Source organism: Stigmatopora argus, chromosome 16, assembly GCF_051989625.1.
Source record: "Stigmatopora argus isolate UIUO_Sarg chromosome 16, RoL_Sarg_1.0, whole genome shotgun sequence".
NCBI classification, from domain to species: domain Eukaryota; kingdom Metazoa; phylum Chordata; class Actinopteri; order Syngnathiformes; family Syngnathidae; genus Stigmatopora; species Stigmatopora argus.
The window spans coordinates 9,219,601-9,235,523 of NC_135402.1; the positions used below are offsets into that span (position 1 = coordinate 9,219,601).

The 15,923-nt window shown below is 38.0% G+C and overlaps 1 protein-coding gene across 1 annotated transcript in view; it reads right to left on the reverse strand.

The window, feature by feature from the left end:
- The window catches only part of LOC144090485 (mediator of RNA polymerase II transcription subunit 13-like), a 96,285-nt gene that overhangs the window by 54,241 nt on the left and 26,121 nt on the right, over positions 1 to 15,923 (reverse strand). The window contains exon 2 of the mRNA XM_077621965.1: positions 13,001 to 13,238. Within this exon, the coding sequence (XP_077478091.1) occupies positions 13,001 to 13,238 (238 nt within the window). The remainder of the gene's footprint in view (positions 1 to 13,000; positions 13,239 to 15,923) is intronic.

The window sequence follows — 15,923 nt, forward strand, 5'->3', positions numbered from 1 at the left end:
CCACCACATGGTCAAAAGACAAAAAATAACTATATATAAATAGCCATATATGTTATGCTATCAAAACGTTAAGTAAATAAACATGCATTAACATGACGAGTAAGCCTAACATTTTTCTTAAAATTAAAAACAGGTGACAACAGTTGATAATAAGAAAAAGCCGATAGAGAAATGCTGAGATTGCAATAAATAAGAATGAATATTTGAATGAATGAGTCAACCTCCTAAGAAGGCAAGAGAATTTCAACACAGCTGCTTTCACTGTTTGTGTGAATGAGAGCGACAAGTAAATGGGTTCTTATGAATAAAACCGAAATAATAACAAAATAAAAGCTATAATTTCTGTGCTGTTGACCCTCATGGTAAAACGCAGACACTTGAGCACCTCATTACAAGTGAATGAGGCTTAAGGTGGGAGGCCGGGTGACTATTGAGAGGCTTAGTGGGACTCCACAGGGCTCCCTAACTGCCACTAGAGGGGGGAGTGGAGAGATTGACAGTTTAGCTGTCTCTTTCACCCTCTCCTCAACCCACAAACTATCCCCAAAAGAACAAAAAGTGGTGAACTGGAGGGCCCTCCTGGCTTTTTCCCCAGCAAGGACCAAGAAGCACTTCATTCAAGAAGGGGATGAATCCGCTCGGCGCCTACACGGAGCGCTTATGATCTGATGCCACGGTTCTCAGACCAGATAAGTCGTAAGCAGCAACTCCATTCATCTTTATTGACACATAAGGGAAACTTGTAGTGGTGTGGGGGTAGCACCGCTTTTTATTCCCTTTAGTTTTCCACAACTCAGCCTTGACAGCAACAGAAATCAAGCACTAGATGAGATCGCAGCGTCAATTATTCACAATTAGTCACGGCATGATCGGTTTGTAGAAAAATATAGCGATGACCTGATCACTGGTTTAGAGGATCTGCCGATACAGAGTACCGATCTGATACCTTGGCAGTTTATTTATTTTTTTGATTTCTTTATTTGTTTATATTATTTAACCATTTCATCGTGGTGAGGCTCGATTTCCGATCACGTGATCAGATCAGGGATATTCCTAATTGTTATACCTCTGGATTATTTTGTTTCTCATTCACAGAGAGCAATATACATTGAATCTATTTAAACTGGGAAGCCAATGGGTTAGTAGACGTGTGTCATAGTGGCGGCCCGGGGGCCAAATCTGGCCCGCCGCATCATTTTGTGTGGCCCGGGAAAGTAAATCATTAGTGCCGACTTTCTGTTTTAGGATCAAATTAAAATGGAGAGTATAGATGTATATTAAATTTCCTGATTTTCCCCCTTTTAAATCACTAATTGTAATTTTTTAATCAATTTTTTCTGTTTTTAGTTCAAAAATCATTTTGTAAAATCTAAAAATATATTTTAAAAAAGCTAAAATAAACATTGTTTTAGATCTATAAAAAACTGAATATTCAGGGCTTTTAATCCAGTTCTTTTAATCAATTTATTTAAAAAAATCTATATCTAAATATTATATCTAAAATGGTCTGGCCCACGTGAAATCGAGTTGACGTTAACGCGGCCCGCGAACCAACCCGAGTCTGACACCCCTGGGTTAGTACTTAAAAATTAAAATACATAAATATATTCAACCCGATCTTTTCCCCCCTGTGCAATATGCAATATCTTCGATTGTGCAATATTTTAGAATTTACCTTGCCCGGACGTGACTTTTTATATTTTTATATTACTTATTTATGTTTTTACTGGGAAAACGCACTTTGTGGAGCAGCACCACCAATTTCATTATACGCAGCTGTGTATGATGACAATAAAGGCTTTTGATTTGATTTTACCCGATTCTTAAATTCTAAAAGCCCGATTTCCGATCGCATCATAAGATTGGGGACATCCCTCGAAATGACAAATGAAGTCCTTGCATAATCACATAACAAACTAGTGTACTCCTATACAAACAAAACAGCTTGGTTAAAACCTACTTTTAAAATGATTTTATAAAATCAATTTTTACATCTGCACAAACATGTCTATTTCAGCATGGCAGCTTTAATTGATAGATGCTACTTGTTAAAATATGCAATTCCAGAGCAAACCAGCTTCATTGGAAGTATTGATTGTGTGGCTACAGCAACAAAATCAGCTTTTCGAGGCTGATAAAAAAAGAAGGAGCGAGAGAGAGAGAGGCCAGGGGAGAAAATCAATTTGGCCGCAGTAGTCGCTTGATGCGGTTTGAAAGGCCACACAAACTGCTGATATAATGTCCTCAAACACCAGGAGGAAAGCTCACGACTGTTATCTCATCTAAACTATAAAGGCATGCATGGTTCGGCGCATGGTATTTACTAGAAAATATATCATTTGGCCATAACAAAATTTTTATTCTGTCGTTCAAACTGAAAACTAGTCGACAGTAGTACATGTTGCAAGCTTCTTATACAATAAAACACAAACAAAAGGAATTTGTTTGGAATAAACGTGAATGATTTGTTATTGGTTGTTGTTTTTCAATTACTTTGGGCATCAGTTAATGGAGGGAAAATGCTTCTTTGTGGATTGAAATGATAAACTCAAGCAGCGTTAATAACAGCAACATCTATAATTTTCTCCTCTGACTATTAATTCTCGGCTTTTCTTGTGAATTACTTACAAAAAGATTATAGGAAATTCAACTGTATGCAGTGGTTAAATATCAGCAGTTAAATGCTCCTTTTTTGGCAAAATAGAGCAGTTAATGTTTATTTAACTTGAAAAAAATAGTTCAGAAAAACAAAAACAAATCAGCATTGGGACATCCCTACTTCTGAGTCAATTGTGTTTCATAATCCGCAGTGTGTGAGAATAAAGTCAGAATTATAAGAATAATGTCAGAATTCTGACCCTTTATTCTCAGGATTATGACTTTATCTCATAATTTTGACTTTGATTTCAGAATGCTGACTTTACAATCAGGCTCTAATCCTCTTCCAAAACATGCCCATACATATAAACTCCAATTTTTGGTAGCAATTGTGTAAGAGATCCACATCCTACATCCACATTTATTAACAGCAGAACATTTTTGGGCACCAGGCAGACACACACTGGACCGGTGGCCAGCCAATCATAGGGCACAAGTAGACGGATAACCATCCACGCTCACATCCATACGTAGGGGCAATTTAGACTGTCCAACCAGCCTACCCTGCATGTTTTTGGGACGTGGGAGTAAACCGGAGTACCCGGAGAAAATCCACGCAAGCCCAGAGAAAACATTTGAACTGTGGTTCTCATCCCCTCTACGTTCTTCATGACTCCACAGCCTCAGTTGCAGTTTTCCCTGCCTGACAACTCGGGAGTCGCACATCTCATCTACTACATCAGGAGTGTCAGACTCGGGTTGGTTCGCGGGCCGCTTTAGCGTCAACTTGATTTCACGTGGGCCGGATCATTTTAGATATAATATTTAGATTTTGTTTTTTTATAAATGGATTAAAAGAACTGGATTGAAATCCCTGAATATTCAGTTTTTTATAGATCTAAAACAATGTTTATTTTAGCTTTTTTGTATATTTTTAGATTTTACAAAATGATTTTTGAACTAAAAACACAGAATAAAATTGATTAAAAAATACAATTATTGATTTAAAAGGGGGAAAATCAGGAAATTTGATATACATCTATACTCTTCATTTTAATTTGATCCTAAAACAGAAAGTCAGCACTCATGATTTACTTTCCCGGGCCACACAAAATGATGCGGCGGGCCAGTTTTGCCCCCCGGGCCGCCACTTTGACACATGTACTACATAGTGCTACACATGGAAATGTCCTTCACACTATAATATCTTCAAAAAAATGTTCTCCATCTGTTTACTTCTTCAAGACTATTTTTGTCCCACTTTGAGTGGCTTTATCCCCCACCCTCATAATACAGATCACACATACACAAAGCTGTCTTTCTGTCTGTTTTCTTTTAAATAAATAAAAAAAAAGAGGGAGAGGAAAATATATGTTTCCTCCCTACCGCCCGCCCCCTTTCTGCACACAGCTGGGAAACTCCACCCTTACATCTCGTCACACATATCCAAGGTCGAGGGTCAGGAGGTCACAAACCACGCCCTGGCAGCCAAAACGCACAGATAAAAAAGGAGGAAAGGAAATCCAACACAGCTCCGGCTATTTTTTCTTCATTTGTTTTCCTTATACACATCCCGCCAACAGTACCGCCGCCACGGGAAAAAAAACTCTCGCTTCTTATACCTTGACTGAACGTTTGCTGTTGAGCGATGAACAAAGTGGTCACACATTACAAGTGTGACGTTACCCAAAATAAACCAGGAACAGGACTCGCAGTCTATTGCATTTGATAGGCCTCAAGACAAATCCCAGATGTTGCCTCCCCATTCCTCAACCAGTCTTTTCTTCTTTTTGGAAGCACACCTCTTTCTCTTCTATTTCATCCACTACATCACATGTGTCAAAGTGGCGGCCCGGGGGCCAAATCTGGCCTGCCGCATCAATTTCTGTGGCCCAGGAAAGTAAATCATGAGTGCCGACTTTCTGTTTTAGGATCAAATTAAAATGAAGAGTATAGATGCATATTAAATTTCCTGATTATCCCCCTTTTAAATCAATAATTGTAATTTTTTATCAATTTTTTCTGTTTTTAGTTCAGAAATCATTTTGTAAAATCTAAAAAATATATTTAAAAAAAAGCTAAAATAAACATTGTTTTAGATCTATAAATAAAATGAATATTCAGGGCTTTTAATCCATTTTTGTAATCATTTTTTTCTGTTTTTAGTTCAAAAATCATTTTGTAAAATCTAAAAATATATTTTAAAAAAGCTAAAATAAACATTTTTAGATCTATAAAAAACTGAATATTCAGGGCTTTTAATCCAGTTCTTTCAATCCATTTCTAATAAAAAAAAATCTAAATATTATATCTAAAATGGTCCGGCCCACATGGAAAATCAAGTTGACGTTAAAGCGGCCCGCGAACCAACCCGAGTCTGACACCCTTGCACTACATGTATATCTCTTTCTCCCTCATGTCACTCCCCCTCCGCCCCTTTCCTTCCCCATGTTTTCCCCCCATTTTTGGGGGGAGGAGGGGGCCATTTCACATGTGACTCACGCATTCATTCACCAGCTATAGGAGCGAACGAGTCAATAATCTTCATTTTCACCCTTTTCTTCTCTTTTCCAAGTGTCTTACTACCGCCACAGGTTTTGAGTAGGTCTTGTCCCTATTGAGGCAGGCGGCGACCTAGTTCCAGACTTCAGAAAAAAAAAAATGAAAGGGGAAATTATTCACTCCGTCTGGTTAAGTTGAGCTCCGGTGAGAGCTGTTCCTTAGACAAATCCGGTGGGACCAAAGAGGAGCAGGCATTGATTGGCACTCGAATACCCCTCCAACCCAAACACCACCCCCACCTTTTATTTGCCAAGCACGCTAACATCACACGGAGAAGAGCCAAAAACAAGATAGACGAGCAAAATAAGCAAAACAAAGACTGAAAAGAAGAGGGAATGGAGAGGATGAAGAGTTGAGGGTGGTAAGACTGGAAGAGGCAGCCGTCACAGGAAAGAACGGATGCCAAGGAAAACTTGTTGACACAAAAAACCAGCTCGGGAGGTGTTATGGATATGGGCTAGATTTTTTTTCTTCCTTTTAATCAAAGCAAGACTTCTAAACAAAGAGATATTATAAAGAAAATGCAGATTTTGCTCTGAAATTGTGACCGCACAGTGATGCCCTACTTACGAATGCCTCTAAATACGAAATATTAATTACCAAACTCCATAATAATAAAATATAATAAATGATAAAATGTTGTCCTAGATACAAAAATAAGAAATTCAAGTTACGAAATGCAAAGTCTGAAAAATCCCCAGGAAAGATAGTCTATTGTAACAGTAATATTCACTCAAAACACATGTCTATTGCATTCTATATTCATTGTGTTGATGGCTGGAATCAAAAGGTTTTGTCAATGCACTACTACGAATTATGAAATTGATTGTATATGGATAACCTGAGAGTAATTTGCTGTCAAAATATACCATACAAATTTCCTTATCATGTTCAATGAATCAATTTTACGGTAATCGTCAACTACGAGTGGAAAATAAACAATTGCGATGAGCCCCACGGTTGTCTCAATGTGATGTTTGTAAATCTAATTATCTGCAGCTTAATTTTCATTGTTACAGTAAACATTACCTGAGAAAAAAAATGATAACCTACCCAGATACACATTGCACAGAATACCTTAATACCAAAATTCCACACTAATGTAACATATAGTACAAGCCAAGCTGAACCCATAATATAAACTCTATAAGCACACCAGACTCCCTCATAAATGAAATGTGCTGATTTAGACAACCAGAAATGATAAGCCACAAATATGCCTAACTCCAGAAGTATATGCCTTTGTAAACTATGCCTAGCCTCCCCCAAAATAAGACATAATGCCAAACATAACCAATTCCAAAACAATAAAAGTATTACCATTCATTTCAATACAAATAGTTTGAGATATGAATTTTATTTTTAATTGCGAGCATGGCGACAGAATATATTGAACTCTTATCTCAAGGTACCATATTATTCATAAGCTTTTTCAAGTAATCCCCCCAAATGTGCCAGCAGTCTGCTAACATCATTTTGTACTAAATCCTGCTAAATTCACAAGAAAAGGATCCTTTATTACATTTTTATCAGTAAATACCCTTTCCACCTCACACAAGGCATATAGACACGTGTATTCTCCGGAGCACGCTTTTTTGCAATGAATAATAATGGCTATTTCTCTTTTAAAACAACCTCATGAAAAGCTCATTTTCATAGACTCACTTTTTTATTCCAGTTCCTTATTTTTAAATGACCTGTGGGTCCCTTTGCCCTTAATCTCTAATGCCTTACAACAAATTCATATTCGCCAATTTAATGCAAGTCGTAACCTTAAATGCCTTCTAACGGAAATCGTGCATTGGGAGGAAAGAGGTATACTCAACAAGTGAGGAAACGCACCAGGAGAGTAAAAGGAGTAATGTCGGTAAAAGTCATGGAATTTCACTCAAACACGAAAATCAAAATGATAGTAAAAGGCACTAGAAAAAGAAATACTCAATTTATATTCTAATTCCAGGGTTTATATTCTAATTCCGGGGTAAATCCATTATATGTACAGGAACAAAGATCTGGACTTTATGAATTTGCTTAAACACGAAAATATCATGTAACACCTGAGTATAAGTCGCACACAGCCAAATGATGCACAGCAGTATAAATTGCAGGTGCGAGATCAATTCCCGATGGAGATGCATAAAGGAATTAAGTACTAATTCCTACAAATATCTATGTAAGTATAGGAACAAAGATCTTTAATCCATGCATTTACACAAACATAAAAAAATAAAGTTCGAATCACTAGAAAATGAGCACTTAAATTGAATTCTAATTCCTGAAAAATCAATTTAGGCATTGGAACAACGATCTGTACTTAATTAAATCCCACAACAACAACAAAAGTAATCTCTGCATTTCTCATTGCTTCTCACTAAACTTGGGTACAGCGATGCATGCTGCAAAGCCGCTGCTTTTATGCACACTGCAAAAACGTAAAATTAAGATTTCCCAGCAGCTACTAAAGTCTATTCTATGGCCCTCTCTGCAGTGGGAAAAGTGGACACATTAATATTCGTTCGGGCCGCCATTAAGCAAAGAGGTTAAAACTTGCATAGGCATTTGGTCCCTCAACAACTGCTACTTCGCTGCACTTCAAGCAAAACACTTCATGCACCACCGATCTGAGGATGTGATACTGCTATTAGGTGGACAGGTGCCATTGCCATTGTGTGTGTGTGTGTGTACAGTGTGTGTGTGTGTGTGTACAGTGTCTATAAAGGCTGCATCTGTTCTGCCTTACAACAGCAAATTAACTAACGTCTTTATTTGGCATCTTGCTGTGATTTAGATTAGCCGGTTTACTTTTTTGGACTACACATCCCACATTTATAGTGTGGACAGAAATAAATGGATACTTGGTCGTTACACATAAAAGAGAGTGAATTTAGATCAATATTTGGTACAAATATTTACAGATAAATCAACATGTGCTGTGGATTGCGCCTTTAGGGATGAACTTCTTTTTTATTATTTTTAAATCCAGTTCAGTAGATTAGTTCACTACAGCTCTGTTATATTTCACTTTTTTTCTATAACACATTTGCATTTACTTTCAATTAAAAAATATGTTATGAATAGTGTTTATCTTAGTTTTTTGTGTTGATCTAATATAACCTAAGAGATTTGAATTGAATCCTTATTTGAGTATGGTTTTATCGTTCTATATTTTAAGTGTAGCATTGTTGTTCAAATTAAACTGTGCAGGTAGTGGAATTCTTGGAATGGAAAACACTGCTCCTGTGGTAAAACTCAATCGTATTTTTTTTTAAATCACTTGTATTCCATTTGCAATTAGGTTTGGTTGTTACCCGTTATCTGAATAATGGCATAAAATGGCATATGCAATGCCGATTAGTGTGTCCCATGTCAGATCAATTGCATTTGCAATGCTTAAAAGGTCTCATTGGAGCACAGCTGAACTATTACAATGAGGCAGTTATTGAAATAGATGGATAATAGATAACATATCTCTCCTATTTTGATGAAATATTCATCCTCATGATGAATCATCTCATTACCTGCACACACACGATTGTGCATGCGTGTGCACTTTGATGACGTTGCACAATAAACTAAAAAATCTGCTGGGTTCTCTGCGACCTTGCAGCTGAATAAAAGTGCTTGTGTTGAGCAGATGATTCAACTCTAATACACAACAATATTCAGCCAAACATTCATTCATTCATTCATTTCCTGTACCCCTTATCCTCACAAGGGTCGCGGGGGTTGCTGGAACGTTCACAATCATACCTGGAAGGTCTGGACCAGGGATCGAACCCTTGATCTGAGAACTATGAGGCTTACGCGCTAACCACTTGCACACCGCCATCAGCCGAACAGTTTAAACAAAATAAGTAGCCTAATCTTGTCAAAGTAAGGTCTTGACATTACAAGATATCCGTTTTTAAACAGTAGCAGGGATTAAAAAAAGGGAATGAACTTATCCCATCAGCATTTTAAAAGAGCAACGTCATTTAAAATAAACTTCTGTGTGAGTTTATTCATGTTTATGACTAGCATTAAAAATATGTCGCTCTTTCTGCAGGTATGCAGGCAACATGTTGATGACTCAGCCCTCAATTCATACCTTTTGATGCTTTTCTTTTTTATTCATCCAATACAATTCAGGGCATCCAATTTAAAGACACTACTTAGTGTAAAAAAACAGTCCTTAAAGAATTGCCATTGAAGCAAAGACAATATCAAGGAGTTGGAGCAAGCCAGAGGGTGTGATACTCAATCCTGGCTACTCGCAGTACTGGCACTATCTCAAAGGCACTGTTTATTTAGACTTGAGCACCAGTCAAGACATTTATCACCTTCAAACAATAGCGAAGCTCTCAACGTTTAACTCCATGGCTACTCGGCACTTCTTCACACTAGCACATTTGCTGCGCGGGTTCACAGAAAGATGTTGCAGTTTATGGATGTTCTTTCCTTTTTTTCCCCAAATTGCCTGTCACCATTAATCAGATCATGGTGTTCTCAAACTATTGGGATCCAGAGACATTTTTGGACCTGGTCCTGGACCATTGAATTCCACAAATCAACAAATTAAAAAGTTGTTTATTTCTGAGAAGAAGTCATAATGGTGTAACATCCCACACACTGCACTGTAAAAAAAAAATCTAATGTTGGAGAGTAAAGTATTATTTCAAAACAAAAAGGAATAATCAAAGGATGAAAAGAGCCACATGGATGGATGTTTATCATTCTCAATGACACCAAGTGTTAAAATCATCATAAGCAAAGTCAATCTTTAAAGAATTATTATGGTTATACTTAAAAAGAAACTTTGGAACGCTCAGAAAATGAAAAAAAAAATCCAAAGAGTGAATATCAGGCGACCCAGTGAGCGAGTGGTTAGCACGTGGGGCTCACAGTTCTGAGATCAAGGCTTCGATCCCAGGTCTGGACCTTCCTGTGTAGAATTTGCATGTTCACAATAGGCTTGTGTGGGTATTCTCCTGTTACTCTGGTTTCCTCCCACACATCACCAGCGGGAAACGAGCAAGTGAACCCCAACACCATGGGTACCCATTACGTACTTGATCGCGATCTACCAGTAGATCGCCAAGGAACTATCGGTAGATAGCCATATCGCGATCTACCAGTAGATCGCCAAGGCACTATCGGTAGATTGCCAGATCGCGATCTACCCAGTAGATCGCCAAGGAACTATCGGTAGATCGCCAAGGAACCATCGGTAGATCGCCAGATCGCGATCTACCAGTAGATCGCCAAGGAACTATCGGTAGATTGCCAAGGTACTATTGGTAGATTGCATGACAATAACATTTTGATCCCTCTCTCAGTTTCCTTAGCTAGGCTCTTATGAATTTGGCATATCCACAGTGAGCTTTAGCATGAATCGAGAGTGGATTTTCAATCCTGTTCCCTCCCGCTTCCATACATGTTGACAGTCTAATGTGAGGTATATCAACATAAATCATTGCTGAGCTATGTCATTAGCCTGTAAAAAAGGTAGATTGTGGAAGGTTAACTCCTTGAAAAGTAAATCTCGGAGCAAAAAAGTTTGATTACCCCTGCCCTACACCATCAGGCAAGTATGAGCCAATTAAATGAATCAAAATCATTATCTCTTAGATAGCAATTTTGTTCTGGAAATTGCTTTATCTTTTTATTGCTAAAGATGCAATATAACTGATCGGTTCCATAATATCGTATTAAATCAATTGAAGGTTCTTCAGTCGAATTGTGGCAGGCTTATCGTCAAAAATCAGGTTGCTGTACTAAGTGTTGATATTGTGTCAGTGTCTGGGACTGGTGATTTACAACCTGATGTTTTCTTTCCCTTTTCGATCTGGTCTTACTAGTCCTTGGTAAAGCCGTGCCAATTGGTAATGCTTCTTTTCTGATTTACATAGTATTAAAGGATTATCATGTTTATTTAACCTCAATGCATTTCAGTATGAGCTGCCAGTTGCACTTTACAAGTAGTACATATTGTACATTCGAAGGAGCAAACCAAAGAATTCTCCCATGAAAGCCTAATTTGCGCATGAGCACCACGCAGAGTTTATTTCTTCATCCTGCGCACTTCCAACAGACTATTAGACGACTAGGGACCGTGTGTTGGCAGTGGTGTCTCTGGAACAACAATATCAACGTACAAAGGACCTCGCTGTATTACACATGCTGGAACAAAGGGCTTTAGCTGACATCTGTCAAGCATCCGCATGCAGTGACTTCAAAGCTCTTTTCATGGTCAATTCTCCCAATCGCGACAACCTCTGCATCTACTCTTCCATCTTTTTTCCCTCTTCTCTTGTTCTAATGAAAGCAGAAGCAAAATAATATAATCCCTCTTTCGCCTCCCCCGCGCTCTGTCTTCCCGAGGCTTAGTCGATATGTTGGATTTCGACACACGTGCGCGGCGAGATAATGCAAATGTTTCTATAAATAGGGGCAATAGTGCTGACAGTAGCAGCATCCCAAGTGCAATGATAGCTCGGTGTGGTTCTTGTACATACGTATTCTCTGCTTCATCATAGCAATTGTACCCAAGAAGCATATAAGCACTTGAGTTGCAAGGCAAACACATTATGGATATGTGCTATTGGAGTCTCAAATAAAAGGACTTGTACGCACAAAGCTCAAGCATGTCTTAAACATACAGGACAAAGGTTGGTGAGAACTCGGCAGCTATTGTGTTTTAAAAAACAAGAGCACATTACTGCCATCAGTGTGCATTAAGTTGCACACAAAAAAATAAAACACTATGTTACCACTCCTATTTCTATGATAATCAATTACCGTATTTTCCAGACTGTAAGTCGCACCTTTTTCATAGTCTGGCTGGGCTTGCAACTGATGCATGTTTTTTTTTCTCTCGCTCTCTCGCCGCCGTCAGCCTGTTATGTTGTGGGGTTTTTTAGGTTATAGTTCCCTAACTGGTGCCTATTTCAACTGTTGTAATCCATTTTACTATTACTTTAACGTGTGTTTGTTGTTGATTTCTAATCATATAAAAAAATTGCACACCCAAAAATTTGACTTATACTGCAGTGCAACTTGTATGTTCTTTTCCTCTTAATTGTGTATTCTTTGGCTGGTGCGACTTATGCTCAGATGCGACTTATCGTCCTAAAAATACGGTATAACACCGAGCAAGGCAAATGAATCTGAACTACAGTGGAGCAAGGTGGATGACTGGTAATTCCAAAGCCTCACAGTTCTGAGATCAAGGGTACAATCCTTGGCTCTGGTCTGCCGATTAAACACTACAAACTGTCCACGACTTTGTATTTTCATGGTGGAACTGACAGAAAACCCAAGAGAACCTAGCCTAGGCCAAAATGGAAGTGAGCTTCGGGAGTTTCTTTTCCCTAGAGGCGTATTGATTTTAGATGGTAAAAAACAAACAAACTAAACAATAGTGTGAATATTATTCACAAATGGGACCATAAACATCAAAATGAGCCACAGAGACCCACTTTTCAAAAGAGACAGTTTCTCATAATCAAAAAGAGGACATTTCCACCTTCCATTGTCATATAAACTAATTTGCTAAACTTCCAAAATTAGGAGAAAGCAGACTTAAAAATATTTTCCAACAACCATTCACCTGTTCTTAGCAACCAGCATATTAGTCTTAGTAACAGTGACCCTTGGCCAAAATCAAGGGCATAGTATCCAATAAATCATTACTTCTGGCAACCCATTTAAGTGTATGACACACTTAACTGCTCCTATGAATTCCCTAATTCAAGAACCAATACATACAAAGCTTACTCATAACTCAAACTTTGGTTTGCAACACAAAACCCCAAAAATGTTAAAGCAATCAAGCAAGCTGTGGCGTGTAAATGACACTCACCTTCCAGTTCATGATGGATGACATCCGACAGATTGGGCTCATCGCCCCACCAGAAAATCCAGAGTTCCTTGGCGTCGGGCTTGATCTTGCGGCGCCACACGCACAGCAGGTTGGCTTGCACACAGCGCATGAAGCTTCGCAGTACTGGGTCATCCTGGGCGGGCGCGGAGATCACTGGGCCGTACTCGCCGCTGCCACGGAAGTTGTAGCAGCGCCATTTGATACCCGTCAAATCCGCCTAATGGAAGAATAAGGGGGGTGATTAAGGCATTATTCAGCATTCATTCATTCTTCTCATTAAAATGAAATTGCAGCCATTCATCTTTTTCAAGTTTTTATATTAATGGCTCAAGCAGGCAGTGTGGAGGCCCTCATAGAATGAATCTCTGAAGGTAAATCAAGTTTTTTATATATCCCTAAATCCTAAAAAATATTCCAATATCCATTTACCGTATTTTCACGACTATAAGGCGCACCACATTATAAGGCGCACCCCCAATGAATGACACATTTTAGAAAAAATCCATATATAAAGCACACTAGATTATAAGGCGCCCTGTCTATTTTGGAGGAAATTTAAGACTTTTAAGTGTGCCTTATAGTCGTGAAAATACGGTATTCACTTTCCATACCCATTCAGAACAAATAGAAAATGTCAAATGATCGTAAAAAAATAAAGAAGATCACAACCAAGGTAGCTTTTATAAGTCTGGGGTATTTATTCACTCATTCATTTTTAAAACCATTACGCAATCCCACATATCCCACTCAAGAACTGAGACTGGAATACAAACATACACCCAACTGCAAGACCCCCGCTTCCTTCCCCTTTACAGACCACTTATTCACAGTTTGAACTACACAACAGCAAAACCTTGCACATTATAAATTTATTGTAATGTCCCTTTCCTTTTCTGTTATTCTGATGTACATGTTTGTTTTTAATTATTTGCCACAATGCATGTACAGTTCGCTGTGAATATTAACTATATGTGAAAAGTTAATAAACGACAGATCTACTTTGAATGAAAGTGAATGAAGAGGTGTGCTTAACCAATCCATATATTGATCCATATCCATGTAGTATTGTTACACTGTAATTTGTAAGCTTATATTTTTTTATTTTTGGCTGACTTTTTGTTGTCTTTGGACTGAGAATCCAAGCGATACTATATGTTGGTCTACCTAAATGTGCACGTCTTACACATGGCTAATAGGTTTTGTAGGTTTTATAAAACTTTGTGTTTGAGATGATTTTCAAAATCCCTGATGTTTTTTTACTGGTGTTACGCATAATCTTTTGAATACATTTGACTGGTTGTACTGTCGTTAGTAGCTTAATTGATTTAAAGAAGATGCAGGCGGTCCATGATGTTTGCAATTTAGTAAAATTGTTCACTTGCCAGAGGCCTTTTGCCTTCAAACGGCATTCTAGTAGTGTATTTATTTTCCTACACGTAGGATGATATATTGCAAGCACCGAGCATGAATCAATAACTTGAGTGCAGTGAGGCTTTTACATTGCAATAGCACTGTTGTGTTTCACATGAAGAAAAAAAAAACATCTAATGCGATCAATAACTCCTCGGAGGACATCCAATAATGGTTGGATACTTCCTGTTCAAAATCACATGTGCACCTAATATCTTGCTGTAAAGGGACAAATGGGCAATGAAATCACTGTACTGAACGCAAAACAAAAACTGTAAAGTAAGATAATCAAATGGTACAATCCATCTAAGCACCACATATTGCTTTAGGATGGAGTATTTGAGCATGTTTGATTTATTCAATAAAGTAGTGGCATTTGTATGTGCTCACTTAGGTTTTTGTGTACACTTGTGTGCAACTGTCCATAACAAACTCGCACTGCCTTAATCCAGACACTTTTCCAGTTTACATGCTTAGAAAAGATGAAATGTCTTGAAAAACTCAAAGCTTCAGATGATAGTGATAAATAGGTAGAAACTGCTTCAGGTTTGGTGAAGTAAAAACAAGTGCAAGAATATATTTTTGAGAAGTAGTACTTTACCTAAAAGAACAGGGGGTGGGCAAACTATTCCAAAAAGGGCTGCAGTGGGTGCAGGTTTTCGTTTCAACCTATGAGAGGTAACCTTTCCACCAATCTGGTATCTTAGAAGTGCAATCAGTGGATTGCAGTCAGGTGCTTCTTGTTTCAGCAGAAACCTCATTGGTCAAAGTGTCTGTGCTGGATTGGTTGGAACTAAAACCTGCACCCTCAGCAGCCCTCGAGGACCAGTTTTCGCACCCTTGTAATAGAATAATGTGCAATGAGGACATCACATTTGACATAAATACCTTATTCATGGGATGGGCTAATGTTATATTTCTTATATAAGGAGTATATGAATCTAGTCAACCCGGATTTGTCCCTGGCCCATCTACTATACATGGGGGGGGGGAATGGCTTTAGTACTTTCACCACGCACTTTTAAACACACCATAAATGCATCTGAACACCAAAATAGATCATGTTTGGAACGCTGGCCCTAGTAAATGCACTCAAGGGCACCTAAAACAACAGAAAAATGAAAATATTTAAAAATAATTAACATATTTTAAATGTTGTGTTATTCTCTAGCACACGTGTCAAAGTGGCGGCCCGGGGGCCAAATCTGGCCCGCCGCATCATTTTGTGATGCCCGGGAAAGTAAATCATGAGTGCCGACTTTCTGTTTTAGGATCAAATTAAAATGAAGAGTATAGATGTATATTACATTTTCTGATTTTCCTTCTTTTAAATCAATAATTGTAATTTTTTATAATTTTTTTCTGTGTTTTTAGTTCAAAAATCATTGTGTAAAATCTAAAAATATATTAAAAAGGCTAAAATAAACATTGTTTTAGATCTATAAAAAACTGAATATTCGGGGCTTTTAATCCAGTTCGTTAAATCCATTTA